This window comes from Octodon degus, unplaced genomic scaffold (assembly GCF_000260255.1).
Source record: "Octodon degus isolate 3935 unplaced genomic scaffold, OctDeg1.0 scaffold00100, whole genome shotgun sequence".
Lineage (NCBI taxonomy): Eukaryota > Metazoa > Chordata > Mammalia > Rodentia > Octodontidae > Octodon > Octodon degus.
Window position 1 is genome coordinate 5090410 of NW_004524676.1, and position 16593 is coordinate 5107002.

The following is a 16593-nucleotide window of genomic DNA, read 5'->3' on the forward strand; positions in this document are numbered from 1 at the left end:
ACGGCGCTCCGCACTCCGGCGGCCCGCTCCGGCTCGCGCCCCAGCTCCCCGCTCGCTCCCGGCAGCGACCCCGTGTCCAGACCCGCGCGGGTCCCGCGCCCCCGGAGCCGCCCCAGGCCGCCCCCCGGAGCCGCCCTGGACATGCAGATGCTGACCAGGAACGTCCTGCTGGACGTGGAGCAGGACGAGGAGGACGACGATGACGGGGACCTCGGTGAGCCCGCGCCCGCGCCCGGCCCGGGAAGGCGGGGAAGGGGGCTCGGCGGCCCGGCCGCCCCGCGCGGAAGGCCGGGCCGGAGGCAACTTGAGGCTCATTTCCTGCGCCCCCGCCGGCCGGGGTTCCGCAGCGCCGGGTGCCGCGGCGAGCCCGGAGGCGGGGTTCGGGGCGCGGGCGGGGACCCCTGAACCTTCTAGGGTGGAAGCGAACGGGCGGCCCGGGAATGGATCTGGGGGCGCGGGGCGCGGCGGGTCCCGTCCTTCTGCGGAGCGGAGCCGGGCGCGGGGTCCTGCGCGATCGCTGAGGCCCTGGAGCGGGGGACGAGCCGGGGACGAGCCGGGGACCGAAGGGGGACAGCTGGGAAAACGAGAGGCGGACGGCGGGGCGCGAGGAAGGGCCGGGAGCGGGGTCCCGAGGCGATCCCGCCCGGGAGCGGCGACGCACCGGCCTCTCCGGGACGCTGATTAGATTACCCGCCGCTCTGCCCCGGCAGCTCCGGCCCAGACTCCTGACGCCGGATCAGGTTTAAATCAGGACCGTTCGGTCACGCGTCCTGAAGCGCTGCTCTTCTCCTGTAACTCTAAGAGTAACTTAATTTTAGGAGTTGGATGTGGCTTGTCTTCCGTTCACGTGTTTTGGCCCTGACCGTTGAACTCAGCATTTGGTAAATTTCTCACTGTCCGGGGCCAAGTGGAGCAGAGGGGTTACCTCACCCCACCGCAGGCCGGGCGGTGCGCGCGGGAGAGCAGTGCCCGGAGACTTCTTCGCGTTCCGGAAGGTGCAGGCGGTGCCACGCGCGCAGGTGGACCTGCCCTGCTGCCGCCTGCCCCCGAGCCGGCTCCCGTGTGTCACCACCTCCTAAATTCGGTGCTAGGCTGGATGGAGAATGCCTGAGGCCAGTATGTAGCGAGGTTAGGTAGTAAGTGATGTTTCCATAAAAATATAAGCCACGGGAGCAGAGTTTTAAAGATAGCAGTAAAATGAGCACAAGCAGTTTCCTTGGAAAACGTCTCTGTGAAGGTGAGAGGCCCCTGTGTATATTGAGTATTAAAAATGAAGCAGGTCAAAACCCAGATGGAAACTGACATAGGCAAAGGCTCTAGGTTTTATTGGTTCCACTGTGCCATCAATAGATCTCAACTTAGAAAAAGATTTTGTGTAGTCTCTGATTCTGATAAGGCATCATAAAAGCACTGAGCTCTTTTTAATTACAGAAATAATTCAGGCTTGTTCCTCAAGTCTGTGTAGATGTACTTAACTACACTTCCTCCACTACCCTTGAGAAGCTACTTAAGATTAAAACTTCCTAGTAATTGGTAGCTCAGCATATTCATGTTTAAGTAGACGCCAGCAATTTTTGTTTTTTTTTTTTTGATGTGATTTATTATTATTATTTGTCCTTTTTTTTCAGACGAGGTCTTGCTATGAAGTTTAGGGTGGCCTTGAGCTCACTTTGTAGCTTACACTGGTCTCAAACTCACAGCAATCCTTCTGCCTCAACATCCCGGGTGCTGGATTGCAGGCTTGCGCCACCACTTCATTTTTCTATCAGACAGTATTTAACACTGTCGATTGAAAGTTTACGTTGTTATAAAATCGTCTTTTTAATAGTTACTGGAGATGGGCTGACTGCGGTGTATCACCTACTACAAAATTACTGCAAAATAATTTCCAAGTATGGGAAGGGAGACTGGCTAAATTGAATAATTTTGACCTTTGTTTCTGGTTTTGTACTGTTAATGCAATTGACTAATTTATTTTTCCTAGGATTTGACATTCCAATAGTTGTGTAGTAGTTTAAAACCCACTCGAGAGCCGGGCGTGGGAGCATACTCCTGTAACCCCAGCACTGGGGAGACTGAGGCAGGAGGATCGCTGTGAGTTTGAGACCACAGAGACCCTGTCTGAAAAAGACAGAAAAGAAATGTCTGTCGTGGCCACAGGCCCCAGAGGAGCAGCCTGACAGCTTTCTGAAGGAGGTTGAAGAAGTGGGAAGACGCTTAAACAGGTCAAGTAGAAGGAAGGTGGCTGCGGGAGGGGAGAATTGTTTGTTGTTACAAAACTTTTCTTCCTGCATTGACTGAAGTAGAACTATCTGCCACCCTCTCTCAATGGCTCCTCCTCCTCCCAAGCCCATTGCAAACCTAGAAGGTTGATGTTGATCCTCAAGCCCCAAGTGCCACTGGTGGCTCAGCGCAGTCCCTAGCTCTAGGTTCTCTGGCAGTATTATTCAGCCTGTATTTTGTTATTATCTTTGAACTTCCAATCTCTACAGTTGGAGTGTGTATTTCTTGGTAACTGGGTATAGATCAGTTATGTCTTCTAGAAATCATGCACAATGTCTCAAATAGTGTAGGCATTCCATTGACAAAATTTTAAAAGAACTGGGTCTATACTTCACTTCCCTCCATGATGGAGCGCCTGGGAACAGCTGCTTTGAGTTTTAAGCTGTGTAGGGGCCAAACAAATCCTTGCTGGAGGAATAAATGATTTGCTTTTTCAGAACAACGTGTTTAAGGTGATGCTTTGCGGTTTTACAGCCCTAGCAGCTTCTCTTCTCCAGTGATACTCTGTTATCTTCGTGAAAAATGCTGAGTGCACTTACTCTATCAGACGCGCTTGGATTCTGTACTCGCGACCGGCACGCCCTCACTATCTAGTCAGGAAGCAGATACGGAGGAGGGATTGCTGTGGTGGGCCATGAGCGCTGTAATCCGGGTGTGCCAGCCAAGAGCTTGGCACCGAGTGGTACCAGGGAGAGGGTGCGTGACGTCGCTGCAGGAAGCCAGGACAGCGGCTCCAGCCGGGAAGGCCGGGGAGGCCACCGAGGACATGAGGCCGTGGAGTAGAGTCTCCCCTTATTTCTAGGGGCACAGTGCTTTCCCCAGAAGTGAACCCCGATACTACCTCGCCCTGCGCACCACGGCGGGGCCGTGTGTTAGCTGTATACTGTATACATGTGGATGTTCTTTACCGAGCAGATGAGAGTAAAAAGCAAAGCAAATTATCCTGAAAGCCTTCCTGGTTGAGCAGAGCTAGTCCTGCTCCGCTTTGCAAGCTTTCTCGTCAGTAGGCCGACAGTCATGATTTACCCTCTGTGTGCAGTTTTGAATCAAATGATTGCTTCCTGAAAGATTTCCCAGTCCCCTCTTGGGTGGGTGGCTCGCAGTTCTTGGGATGTGTCCGTTTTCTTCAGGTGTTGTAGTCATATATTGGCCTGCTCTGCCTTTATTTCTATTTTCTTTTAGAAGCCAAGAAATTCAGAAATTCAACAGCAGCTGTGGAGTTTTCCACTAGAGATAAGACTTTAATTCTGAGGGACAATAACAAGATACTGTTAAGAATCCCACAACATAGCCTTATACCAGAGGATGGTATTGAACTATTAAACTGATTTTGGGGCAGGCTGTGCTAAAGTGATTACATTTCAGTAGGAGTTTTCACTCCAGCTAGCACTTTGGGTTTTCTCCTGTTAAACTTCTTTTTTTTGGTGGAACCAGGAACTGAACTCAGGCCCTAGTGCCTGCCAGGCGAGCACTTGTTCTACTGAGCTATCTCCCCGGCCCCTCCTGTTAAACTTCTTAGTAGCTTGTGTTTTGTAGTCTTAGTGATCGTGTACATTTTAACATAGCTTCCGGGAGAAGCTATGTATGTCGCTCATCTTTGGGCCCTGCTCGGATTTATCCTGTTGCTTTTCGCACAGCGGGTGTGGAGAGAAACATTTATAACGGGACTTTAGATTTTCAGGAAGTTCTGTATGCTGTAGGATTTAAGCTGCCTGATGTGCTTCAGATGTGAGGTGTCCGGGGATGGAGCTGGGCAAGGGAGAAACATTTCCAGTTACCTGCAACAGAGGAAACGTACAGCTGAACTTATTTGTCATCTTCTATAAAGAGATTTGGGGGAATTAATGAATAAATGATTCCTCTGTTATTTTTTTAAGTAGAGCTAGGCAAATTACTGCTGAGGTGTATCCGTAGCCCCACTATTACTATCAGTACTTTTGCTTTTACTTTAGTTTTCCATGTTTAGTCCTGGAACCAAAATCAGTTAGCGTCCATTCCAAGAGGCAGCCAGTTTGAAGAAAACAAGTTCAGGGAAGATATGGAAACAGTAGAATATTTTGTATTTGGTGTAGAGTCTCGCTGTGCAACTCAGACTCTAGCGATCCTCCAGTTTTCAGCCTCCCCAGGACTGGGATTACAGGTGTGTGCCATGAAGTCGGGTCTAGGGCCCAGCTCAGCATGCCTGGGGCAGGGCTGGCCCGGCATGTGGTGTCGGGGATGAACCCAGACCCGCAGCAGTCCGCAGCTGAGCTATCTCGCCCACCCTAGCCGTAGACTATTTTGGCCAGGGATGAAAGAGTGGTTGAGACACACTTCAGTCAGAACCCATCAGAGGGATTGTTTGTGTAGAAGACAAGTAGAAGGGTTAATAGGCAGCTTTTTCTGGTATTTATTACTGCCCTGGTTCCATATCAGAATACTAAGTGACAGATCGTGCTGCAGTAAGTTGCTCAGCAGCCAAAAATACAAATGAAAAAAAATAGATTCTTTTGTGAAGTCCAGATGTTGCATTTGTGCTTAATGCTTTCGTGGTAGGGCTTTGAAACGCTGCCATTTTCAACAGTATTTTAAAATAACAAAAACTTAAAATTGAAAAAAAAAAAACAATTGGCCTTTACTGTTCTTTTTTCTATAATATTTATTTTAACGTTGGTAGAAGTTTAGCCCGAGGTCAAAGATATGTAAATAGATATTCATTCACGAGGCACAATTATGCAAATTAGATCTTGTTTATAGAGATTCTAAGATTGATTCCATAATTGAATTTTCATTGTTTTTTTGAGACATTCCAGCCAGATGTTTGAAAGATGATCTCTGGCTTTGGCCAAGCTTTTCTTGTGTCATCATATAGACTCTTAAGCATGTTGTTTTCTAGTCTGTGCTGTTTTTAAGAAAAATTATTCTAAACAAAATACTTTTTTTCCCCTATATGTGTTTTACCTACCATATTTTAAAGTGATAATTTTGCAAATGACAATTTGCATTTGTCTTTTCATTGTTTCCTTCTGTTACTTATTAAACAAGTCCTGAATGTTTCCTTCATGTAAAACCTAAGGTACTTTTTCTGGGAAAAACAGAAAACAAGAAACAAAAATCATTTTCTAAGTGATACAAATTGTAAAGAAACCACATGTGAGTTACTGATCTAGGTGGTGCTTGGGAGGAAAGAAGATTTTATAAGAGCTTCCTGGATGTCTTTGTTTAAAAAAAAAAAAATGGAATCCCTAAAGGATCCTTCCCCCCTCCTCCTCCATGCTTGTCAGGTGCTGGCGTACACTTGAAGTCCCAACACTCAGGAGGCTGAGGCAGGAGGGACCCTGAGTTCAAGGCCAGCCTGGGCTACATACATAGTAAGATCAAGGCCAGTCTGAACCCATAGGGAGACCCTGTCTCAAAAAAATAAAAAAAAAACCCCAAAATCCCTGAGGGGGGGAAAAAACAAGGGGGAAGAAAGCTTATAAAAGTAATTGTCTGTTCTTGTTTGTTTTTGTTATATTTTCCTGAGACAGGGTCACCCTGTGCGTGCAGACTGGCCTTCCTGAGGAGCTCAGGCTGGCCTCCGGGTCACAGGGATCCTCCTGCCCCGGCCTCCGGGTGCTGGGATCACAGATGTGCACCACCATGCCTGCCCTTTTTTTGTTTTTTAATGTCAGCTTCTGACGTGGAATGCTAAGAACACAACGGGAAGGTTCTGCAGTCAGCCCGCTTGCTGTGGTCAGCTCGCACTTGGGGCTGTCCACCCCGAGCCTGCCACCTGAGGCCAGTACCCTGGCCTTTTGCAGTCTGCTCAGCCCTGGGCTGTTGCTGGGAGCAGGAAGGTGGGTGTGGACACGCTTGGGGCCTTTTCACTCAGACATCTGTGGGTGACGCTGACAGTACCCTTGTGGTATAAATCTTTAAAGAAAAGTTAGCACTCTTGGGAATGGATATGCGTGACTTTGCAGGTCACTGGGGCCTCTCCCCTCAGCAGTGGCTGCTTTATATGGCTCTCTGTCACTGTATCCACTCAGGAACTGCCTAGGGAGGGTCCAGGCGAGCAGAGCCCTGACAGTGGCCACGCTGCCAACCTGTGTATTCAGAGATGCAGGAGTTGAGGCATGATAGCGTGAGGATTCTGCCAAGAGGTGGTCAGTGTGTGTGTGTGTGTGTGTGTGTGTGTGTGTGTTTCCTCTCTATTCCCTCAGTTCCGCAGACAGGCTGACAGTGTTTCCAAGTTCCAGGAAACAGCATAGAAATCATTGTTTTGAGGGAATCTTACCAAAAACCCTAGGGGTGACATGCAGTGGGCTCCTCTCAGGCTGATGGAGGAGGTCCTGGCTTCTCTGTCCTTCCGGGTGCTGTCCCCCGTCCTGCACTTCTAACCAACATCTGTGATGTTGGTTGTGAGCCCTGTGTCCTGGCATCTGTGGGTGCCCAGGAAGGGAATGAGCAGCCTTTAATACAGGTGGGGCACCGAGTGTTGCAGGTCAGAGCGCAAGGGGGCAGTTGTTGGCAGTCAGATTCTACACGGGATTTGGCTGTGACAGTGGAAGAATTGGGCTTCGCAGGGCAGCCAGGCTGCACGGGAGGCAGGGCGCTCGCCTGCTGTTTGGGACCTGTTGAGCTTCGGTGTCCTGTGGAACTGGGGCTTGTCTAGAGGGGACCCTCTCAGGCTCTCTGCCTCCTGCAGAGCCCTGGAAGGTGGAGGCCATGCCTTGGCGACCTCCCCATGCTTGGGTCTGGAGGGGAGGTGGGGAGCACAGCCCACAGGCTGGAGCCAGTCTGCCTCTTCACCCCGAAATCTCCCAGGTAGGTGTAGGTAGCAGGGATCACTCAGCGGCCATCTGTCCTGGGGCGTGTTACAGTTATTTATTATGGTCATTAAAAGGCTGACTCCTCCTGGGGAGGATGATCTCTGTGTCTGTTGTGGAGGACCCAGGTAGCCTCGCCTTTGTTTGGCCAAGGTGTGCGTTGGGTCCTGCTAGGCGTGGCGGCCTTTGCAAGGGCGAAGTGGACCTCTGTGCTGCTGAGTAGTCTTCGCTGTCATTCTGTGTCGTTCCGTGCTGGCCCCTCGCCTGGCCCCTTACTGCCCTCACTCATCACCCCTAAGGGTCCTTTCTCCTAGTTGTGTCTGGGTGTGTTTGCTAGACACTACATGGTTCCTTGGAGAAGTGCAGATCATGGCTGTTGGCATGTGCATTTGTTTTGTCCCTCGTGGGTCATGTGACCTTCGTGGTTAACCTGTCTATCCCCCCCCCCCCAAGGGGCTCATGTGAGAACCTATTTGGTTGTGGGGCTGAGTGAGAGGAACATTGTGTCAAGTCCTACTTTGTAGGGTTGCGGTACCTGCTACACTAAGCGCTCCATAGCTACAATGTGACTGATACTACCTGCGTCTTAGCCTGGACTTACCCCTTTCTCCCAGAGCTGAGCCTGCTCCTTGTGCAGGTCATTGTCCTTGTGCCCTTGTTTTGTGCCGTACCTTGAGGACCACAGCCTTGGTGGCAGGACACCAACAGTGATCAGGTCTCAAGCGTGTCCTCACAACTTCAGAGCCTTGGGCTCTATCTCGGGAAACGTTGCAGGAATTAAGAGTATCTGAGAGGTTGTACCTCACAGGCTGATAACATCTGTTACACCCGCAGACGCAGAGGAGGGGCGGCTGTGCCCGTGGTTGGCGACTCCGTAACCGTGAAAACCAGGCAGCGTGGAGAAACACAGGTGACAGGGTAATCAGAATTAGATAGGATTATTCTAGTAGGTACATTTCACAACAGAATTGTATCACTTTGAATATAATTCTAGTAAGAAACGTAACAGAATGTAGGTAGTTTGTAACTGGCATTTCTGGTAGTCTTGATACTACAGAAATTGTGCAGTGGAAAATCATTTTTTGTTTAGCAAATTTAAGATTTTAAATTATTTTGTATTAAGGTCTAAATAATTGCATTCCTAAAAAAAAAATGATAGTATTTTTGCTGCTGATCATAGAAACTTCTAATAAAGACATCGTTTTTGCTTCTGAGAGTGTGTCCATTTGAAATGGAAAACTCTAGCATGTTTCGTTTGCCCCGAGACTACAATGCCCTGTTCATTGACTGTTGTTGAGTGGTTTGAGTAAACCTGGGGCACGATGCGGAGTGAGGTGACAAAACTGAAGGCCACACACACCCCGCAAAGTTGTTCCCTCATCTGAATCGCTTTGAATGTGATGACATGAGGCTTTAGGATCTCTGCTTATTTGCAGTAGGTACTTGTGCTCTGTGTGCTGGAAGGCGGGCTGGCTCTGTCCCCTGGCAGAGCTTAGACGCAGGTCAGCCCCTTGGGTAACACCAGCACGAAGGAAAGTCCGGACATTCCATTCCATTCGTGCGAGCCAGGGTGGAGTGTAGGGAGGAAGGCAGACTTCATTCCCAAATAAAGTAGTGTTTGAAAGATTTGCTGTACACTTAAACTTCTCGTAGAAGAGACTTTCTCCGGGCAAACCACAATCCCACCCTTCAGTTACCACACTTAGAACTGTGGTTCCTGCAGTCTGCTGGCTTCTACCTCTGTGCTGCTCAGAGGATGCAGGCCGGCTCTGTCCCCACCCCAGCCTGGGTAGCACTTCGTACCCACCGGGTTTGAGCTTCTGTCTTTCCTAGTAGTCTGCAAATCAGAGGCACCTGAACATTTTCCCAACAGGCCCGTCCCTGCTCTGAGTGAAAGCAAACAGGGCACACAGCTTCTTAGCAAGACGGTAATCATGGTTTTCCTGAGGGTTACAGTTGCCAAAACTGTGGCCAGCGGCTTGTTTGATACCTCAAGATACTTATTTTCAGGCATTCAGTTGCAGTTTTGACTTACTTGGCCGGAAAAAGAATAAAACAAAGCACAGACCTTTTACAAGCTGACTATGGATTGCTAGCGCTGAAGAGCCTTCATAAATCATACCTATTGCTTTTTTAAAAAATCACTTGCACCACTAAGAAGGGTGGCACACACCTGTAATCCCAGCCCAAGGGAGATTGAGGCAGAAGGATCTCTGTGAGTGTGAGTCCAGCCTGGCTGCATAGTGAGTTCAAGGCCAGCCTGCGCTGTAAAGTGAGATCCTGTCACAAAAAATTCAGGGAGGAATGTCCTTTGTATAAAGATTGTAGCTGAGCTATTGGTGCACTCCATAGCTGTGTCTCTGGATCTGTGTGTGTGTGAAATTACACAAGGGGACTTGGTAGGGAGGCTGGCAGGGGCAGGGGCTGGGGCAGGCCACGGCGACACACTCGGGAGCAGCCGCTCCGTGGCCGGGAATCTGGAGGCTGGAGAAGAGGAATCCGGGATGCAACAAGGCTAGGTAGGCCAAGACCAAAGGCCCGGAAGGTCTTGGAGAGCCCGCTGTGTGTGTCCTGTCAGTGAGGCCGAGATGCCTGAGGTCCACGGGGGGCCGCAGTAGCGGAGATGCGCCTGTGCAAGCTGAGCAGAGCTGGATAGCATGAGCATGTAGCCTTGCTCCTTCCTCCATCCCTTACCTTCTGTCCCCCCCCAGCCCCTGGGGTGGTGTCGCTTGTAGTCGGTGGGGCGGGTCTTCCCTGGAGCCTGCTGGCCTCCTGGCAGTTATCTCTGCCCCCGCAGACACACCCAGAGGTGCACTGTACTCCATCCTGGCCACCTGGGCAGACAGTGACCTGAAGCAAAAATGCAGATGCATGCAAAACGCTCTTACGTTACCCAGCCTCTGCTCAGTGCCTTTCCTGTGCTGGGCACGGTGCCAGGCACGCAGGACAGAAATGGCCCTGCCCTCACGGAATAGCAGGCCCGCAGAGCGAATGAGCCTTCCCAGGAGTGCTGGCAAAGTAGGCGTAAAGATTGGGAAGGCAGAGAGGACCCAGGACAGCGCAGCCAAGCAGAGAGTCCCTGAGGAGGGAGTGGCTGATGGAGGGGGTGGCTGACAAAGGGGGTGGCTGATGGGGCAGCTGCTGTTTTCCTAGCTCTAAAAATAACCCTGCCTTAGAGGATCATCTCTGTGAAAAGCGTGGCTGTGAGGAGGAGGCTCGAGGAAGCCTTGCAGCCACGCAGGCACTTTGGGCTCTGGGTCTGTTTGTGCCAGGAGCATGCCCAGAGGAGCCTGCTTCTGTGTCTGCACCACTTTCCTGCTGTTACTGCACCCTCCACGCAGTGCTCTGCTTGTGGTCCAGGGCCTTGTGGTCCATGGCCCCGTGCTTCTGGCCAGGTTGGCTGTGATCCAACCCTGGGGTGGAAAGGCGCGAGGCTTGGCCCTTATAGCTCCCGTCCACTCCATGTAGGATTCACATTGGTCTCTCTTGGGTGGAAGGAGAAGCTGCCAGGAGCTTGCCGAGCAGGGCTGGGTGGGGTCCACATTAGCCAGGAGCAGGCACAGCCCTTCCCTGCGCACTGTCCCATCCTTTCCCGACCTCAGAGCCAGGGAGCTGAAGAGCGGCTCTGGCTTCTCTGCCAGGAGGAACTTGTTCTCCTGTTCCTGGCCCAGTTGGCTAAGGGGTGACTCACTCCTGTGGGGGCGGGGGGGAAGAGTGACAGTCTGAGTGCCACAGCCAGGCCTGGGGGTGGCGTGGTGTGAATCACTGCCTGTCCCCTCTGGTGACTCCGGTGTGTTTCCTCGAGAAATTGCAAGCCCAGAGAATCCCTCCAGACTTCCCCATGAGTAACCAGGCAATCCCGAAGATGTGGATCCATGTTTATCTTCTCTTCACAGGACACAAGGAAATGGATGCAAATTCTGCCTTCATTGACTACCCAAATTCCCTTATTTTCCTATTAGGATCTTTTCATACATGACTGACTTCTATTTGGGAAATATGACCATGTAATCAATTTATTTTGCTATGTGTTGTAGATTGTTCCTGCCAAACTGAGACTCTTTTCTTTATAAATGGCATTGAGGTCAAGGATAAGAGATAATGCCATTCTCTTTCACTGGGCTTTTCTCTGGACTCTGTATTCCTAATGTTTATTCAGTCTAGTAGTATTTTTTGTTAACATGTTCAACCTCTTATTTTATATATAGTGAAATGCACTGGTAATGTTGAGGTTTGGTAGGCTAAGACAGATGTATAGCCAGCCACTGAGAACAAGGCAGATGGTATTTTTAGTGCTATTTTCCGTTAAACAGGTTTCTCTTCCCTCAATCCAGGGGATTGAGAACTTCAGCGATGATAGTTTTAACTATGAACTGTCTTGGCTTTATTAATACACTTCATATAAATGGAATTCTGCAGCATGAAGTTGTCCGGTCTTTCTTTCACTTAGTGGTGGATTTTCTGAGGGCAACCTAACCATGGAGTGGGGAGTAGTTAAGTGTGTTGGCACTGTAAGAATATCCAGAAGGTATATTTCTGTTTCAAGTCAAGTAGTTTTTTCGTCTTGGTTATTCTTGTAACCTCCAGCGGTTCATACAATGCTTTTGTACAAGAGGAGAGTACCACATTTTAAGCAAGAGCAGGGTGTAAGGAAAATGAACTCATGCCTTACTCTAGGATAGCTCAGGCTTTAATTGGCTTGCTGGGAAGGTGACGCCGAGGTGCATATTTATTCTGACACTTTTTGCCCCAGCTCATTGACTGTGGAAAATGCTGCAGGAGGGAGACGGCCGTGGGCCCTTCGTGGGCAGCAGGGCACCAAGTATAATCATTTATTGCTTCAAAAGGTCAGCTCTTATTGGTGTTGTTTTATTGGTAAAGATATTTTAAATGGCTATTATTAGCTTCATTTAATAACAGGATATGTCTGAGGCCAGGCAGACGAGAATGACCCATGCCAAATGAAAGAGCAATTCAGCTTTGGCCCTAGATACTAGATGCCCTAGTGTCTGTCCACCCACTTGTGTTCCCCGTGGCCTGGGAAGGTGGTGACGCCGCTGTTGGTTTCTCTGAGGGGTGACGAAGGACTTCTCCCGTCAGCTTTCCGTTTTAGTCATCCTGGTGCCGGGATCTGTCCACACCGCAGCCCGGCCCTGCTCCCCTCCCTAACTGGAGTCCCGCCCATCCCAGGCCGCTTCCAGCGGAGGGCTGGGCGAGGAGGCTGCGGGAACTGGGCCTCCGTTCAGCTCTGCCTGAACCTCAAGCCTCAGCGCTGGCGCTGTGCCTTACCCTTCCTCGCCCTCTGCTTGTCCACACTCCAAGGAACCGGGGGACACCAGCCTCTTGGTTTTATCTCGCCGTTTGTGGTTAGTGTCGCCTCGTTGCCTCTTGCCTGGCAGTAAAGTGCTTCCTGCTCCTGCCTGGGCCGACCCTGACAGTGGCCGCCTGTCTGCGCCTGTAGATGTAACACTTAGAGCCGTGCTTCTGTTCCGCTCTGTGGCTGTCCTGTGCCCGGTGCCTCGTCCTGGGCTCCGAGTTGTGCCCACAGCATGGGGTTTGTTGAGTCATAATCCTGGCCCTTGCTGGAGCAGCCGGGAGGAAGAGGGGGCACAGCTTCTGGCGAGGACAGATTGGGAGCTTAACTTTGGCCTGGCACTTTAAAGAAACCTGGTGTTTGGAGGAGTGTAGAGAAGACACTGCCCAGCATGGTGGAGACCTAGGCCCTGCAGAAGCCAGCTCTGTTCAGAAGCCACTCCCCAGGGCTGCAGTGACCTGCTGCAGCAGGGTGACAGCCAACAGGTGCTGAAGGCTTGGTTGGCACTATGGGGACTCTTAGCCTTTCTTTTTGAGGCAGAGTCTTGTGTACGGCACAGGCTGGCCTCGAAGTTGCAGCTGTCCTCCTGCCCCAGCCTTCCAAGGGCTGGGATTACAGACCTGTGCCACCATGCCTGAGAGGTGACTTTACACCTTAGCTGTTTTCTCAGGGTTAGCAAAGACAGCTTCAAGAGAAGTCCGCTAGTCGAAATGCCAGTATTTGAAGAGGAACTGGAAACCCAGACATCTGAGAACCACGCTTGGCGTTTTCCTTCGTCCTGAGGCCGACTGCTCATTTGCCTCTGTGTTCCAGGTGACCCCAGCCTGCAAGGTGGCCTCCTTCCAGCTCTGCTTGCGATTTGCTTCCCACAGTGCCTGGCTCCTTGCTGGGCTGACTGCCTTGTCAGGAAGGAAGCTCTGTGGAAAGGGAAGGGCTGTGGGAGAGCGCTTGCAGTGCTGGGGGTGAGCGCGGGCCGGACCCTGCCTGTGCCCGTGGACACCCTCCCCTCCGCTCTGCCTCTAGCTCCACGTGCAGTGCACATGCTCTGCAAGATACTACTTTGTATTATTTGTGGATAATGACAAGAAAAATAGTTTGTGCGTGTACCGTTCAGATGTGTGTTCCCCCCAGTTTTGTCCTAAATCTGAGGTTGATTGAATCTGTGGGGACAGAACCTGGGGCCACAGAGAGCTGAGAGTGTGCTGACCAGCGTTTCCGGGTGATGGAGAAAACCTGGGATTGGCGAGATCCGCTCTCTGCCGTGCGTGTTCCTCTGTGCGCAGGTGCCGAGGGTTATTTGGATAATAAAATAATGGCGATGACAGTTGCCTCGTAGCTTTGGAAGTCCAGACGAAGGTCCTGCGCATGCAAGTCATAGTGGCCCCGTTTTCTCAACTTGGGGAGCTCCCTGGTGTGGTCTGCCCAGCTGGGACGGCCAGGAGTAAAGCTTTCACTTTTTCTACATATGCCATATTAGTAGTTCCTTAGTTTACGACACATTGATTGAATTCACCTGGTTCTTTTGGCTTTACTAGAGATGTTTGTAGCTGTATTTTTTACTTTTATTAGTAGAAGAGATTCAGACTGAATAGTACAGATTATCTTACTCGCAGCAAATTACCTCCAGAGACTGCGCAATGTGGAAAAAATAGCTTAAATTGAAGCCATTTTCTCACAGAAACAGTGTATAAGGGGAAGTTAGAATCGTTTGCCTTGTGTTTTACATCAAGATACTTTATTTAGTCGGACACACATGACAGATACCGCTTTCCCACTAACTTAAAATTGTTGGGTGGGGAATTAGAGTAATAGCAAGCACATTGGACTTTGGATGACAGAATAGTGGAAGATTGTGTCCGTGTTCGTGGTTTCCTGATTGGCCCCTTACTGTTATTGGCATCTGTGGCAGGTGGGTGGCGGCCCTCCCCGCCGGGAACGCACGTCCTTTCTGAAGGCAGATGGCTCATCGCAGCTCGGAGGAGGCGCGTGCAAGCTTCGTGGGCGGTGGGTAACCTTTCTGAGGGGGACACCCGTCTCTCCGTTGCTGTTTGTTGCCCTCGCGCAGATATTACGTGGCACTTGTTACCTTGGGGTCTGTGGCTTTTTTTGGTGGGCTTCAAGAAGGAACATTCCCCCGAAACTGCATGAGAAATGTGTGTATTTGCATTTGTGCTGGTCTCTCGTGAACTGAACCCGGCTTTTTGTCAGAGTCTGGGATCTTTGGCCCAAAGCCAGCTCCGCAGTTCTTTCAAAGTGAGAAAAGTAGGATCTGGAACCGTAAGTTAGGCTTTGTCAACTACTCCGTTTTGTGAAATCGTTAGCTAGCCCTGGCTATTCGGTTTTCCCTTGCTGCCAGGCTGCCACCCCGATCTTTCCTGAGGTCTGCAGGCCTTAAACTGTGCTGCAGTGGATTCCTGTAGGTAGTCCAGCTGGGAGAAGACAGGAGGGGTGGAGAACATTTTTTCTTTTATTTTTTGACTTTTAGCTTTCTGCCTTAACTAGGAATCTTTGGCCATCAGGATGGAAAGAACACCTGAGATGGCCTGTGCAATTCGTTGGTAGGTGAGTGCAGTTTCCAGAGGAGGAGGTGTTCTGCTCAGAGCCGGCCTTGCTGTCCTTATCCAAGGTCATGGGAGGGCAGCCCAGGGCCGCCCACTCTCCCCGGGAGCAGACCAGCAGTAGTGATTTTCCCAGGTGTTAGTCCCCTTCCCCACATCATCTGCTGCCAGCAGGACTGGTGGAGTTTTTCCTCCTAAAAATTCGAGCTGCGTTAAGTAAAATGTTACAGGCCTCATTGTCACCACTGTAAATATTTCCAGTGATGGAAGCTTGATTCAGTATTAGAAATGAAAGGTTAAGGAATGATAAGGAATGATACAGAACCTAGGTCATGTGCCGAAGTACCAATACTATGTACAATTCAAATTCTAAGCTCCAAAAATGTATTGATGGACAAAATTGAATATAAGACCACAGAGCAGATGGGATGGCTGGAATAAGCTTCAGTTCTTTCGAAAAGGCCTACTCTGAAGACAGCCTCATTAAAGTGGCCCTAATTAAATCACATGAAATTTCTTTAAAATAAAATTTACTTAATTTTTGTCCAAAAAAAAAAAAAAAAATTCTAGCCATGGCCCTAATGAGATTCTTCGCCCTCTCCCTAGACAAGCTCAGTGGACGGGAGTTACCTGGGTTTGGGGTATCTTGGCCACCAGTCCTCGCTGGAAGTGGAGTTACTTAGGCCATATAAGGGAAAATGGGGTGTGTGGGGATTTATTGTGAATTTTTGCATTATTTCAAACATACTACATTGTAATGAAACCCTTTTCCAGTTCAGCACACTGAAATGTAATTTGAAATATGGTCGTTTATATTTCCTAATATATAAACTATGGGCATAAGATGTTTTCTATTGACTTGTCTTACATGATCAAAAAATTAATTCTGATTTTCACAGTGGATGGGTGTCACACCTGTAGTCCCAGCACTTGAAAGGCTGAGGCCAGGATGGCTGTGAGTTTGAGGCCCTGAACTGCATAACGAACTCCTGTTTCAAAAAACCAAAAACAGCAGTACTAACAACAACAAAGGAAAAATCCCAACTGATTCTTGCCCCTCAATAAAGCTCTTTCCTTCTGGGATTGATAGTAGTGGTGGCTCTTTTATAGCAAATAAATTTTCTTGACCTAATGGGCTTTTCCATTGTTCTACTGGTAGATGTTTTTCAAATCTCTGTCCAGTGTAAAGCAGCAGAAAAGGCTCATTAGGAGGGTTTTTCAGCTGTGGATGAATGCCTGGATTAAAATTATGGCTGTGTTCCTTACTAGTTATACAAGTGTAAGTTGTGGGGGTCCTCCCGAGTGCCCCCCACCTTAGATGTGTTTAGATGACTTGGGACAGAGCTGGGGCTAGTTGCTGTTTATATTAATTAGCTCAATCATACAAATCTTATCATTTCAGATAAAATTGTTTTAAGATGTGAAATAACTTAATTACAGGCATTCATGAATGAGCTCGTGGCTCATTACTGTTCCTATGGAATGAATCTGTTAATTATAATTTTGATAGATTCTCTTGGGTAGGATTCCAGAAGTTAGATTGACAGTCAGAAAAACCAAGATTACTAAGTTGACAGATAGCATACGGTACATTAATATTACAAATAAGCATTCCTTATATTACCGAATTAGGTTCTCAAAATACCAG

At 49.5% G+C, this 16593-nt stretch overlaps 1 protein-coding gene across 2 annotated transcripts in view; it reads left to right on the plus strand.

Moving 5' to 3' along the window:
• Positions 1-6: 6 nt before the first annotated feature.
• The window catches only part of Ano6 (anoctamin 6), a 169584-nt gene continuing 152997 nt past the window's right edge, over positions 7-16593 (plus strand). For both annotated transcript variants that reach the window (XM_023723612.1, XM_023723613.1), the window contains exon 1: positions 7-214. In XM_023723612.1, the coding sequence (XP_023579380.1) occupies positions 142-214 (73 nt within the window). In that variant the 5' untranslated portion in view covers positions 7-141. The remainder of the gene's footprint in view (positions 215-16593) is intronic.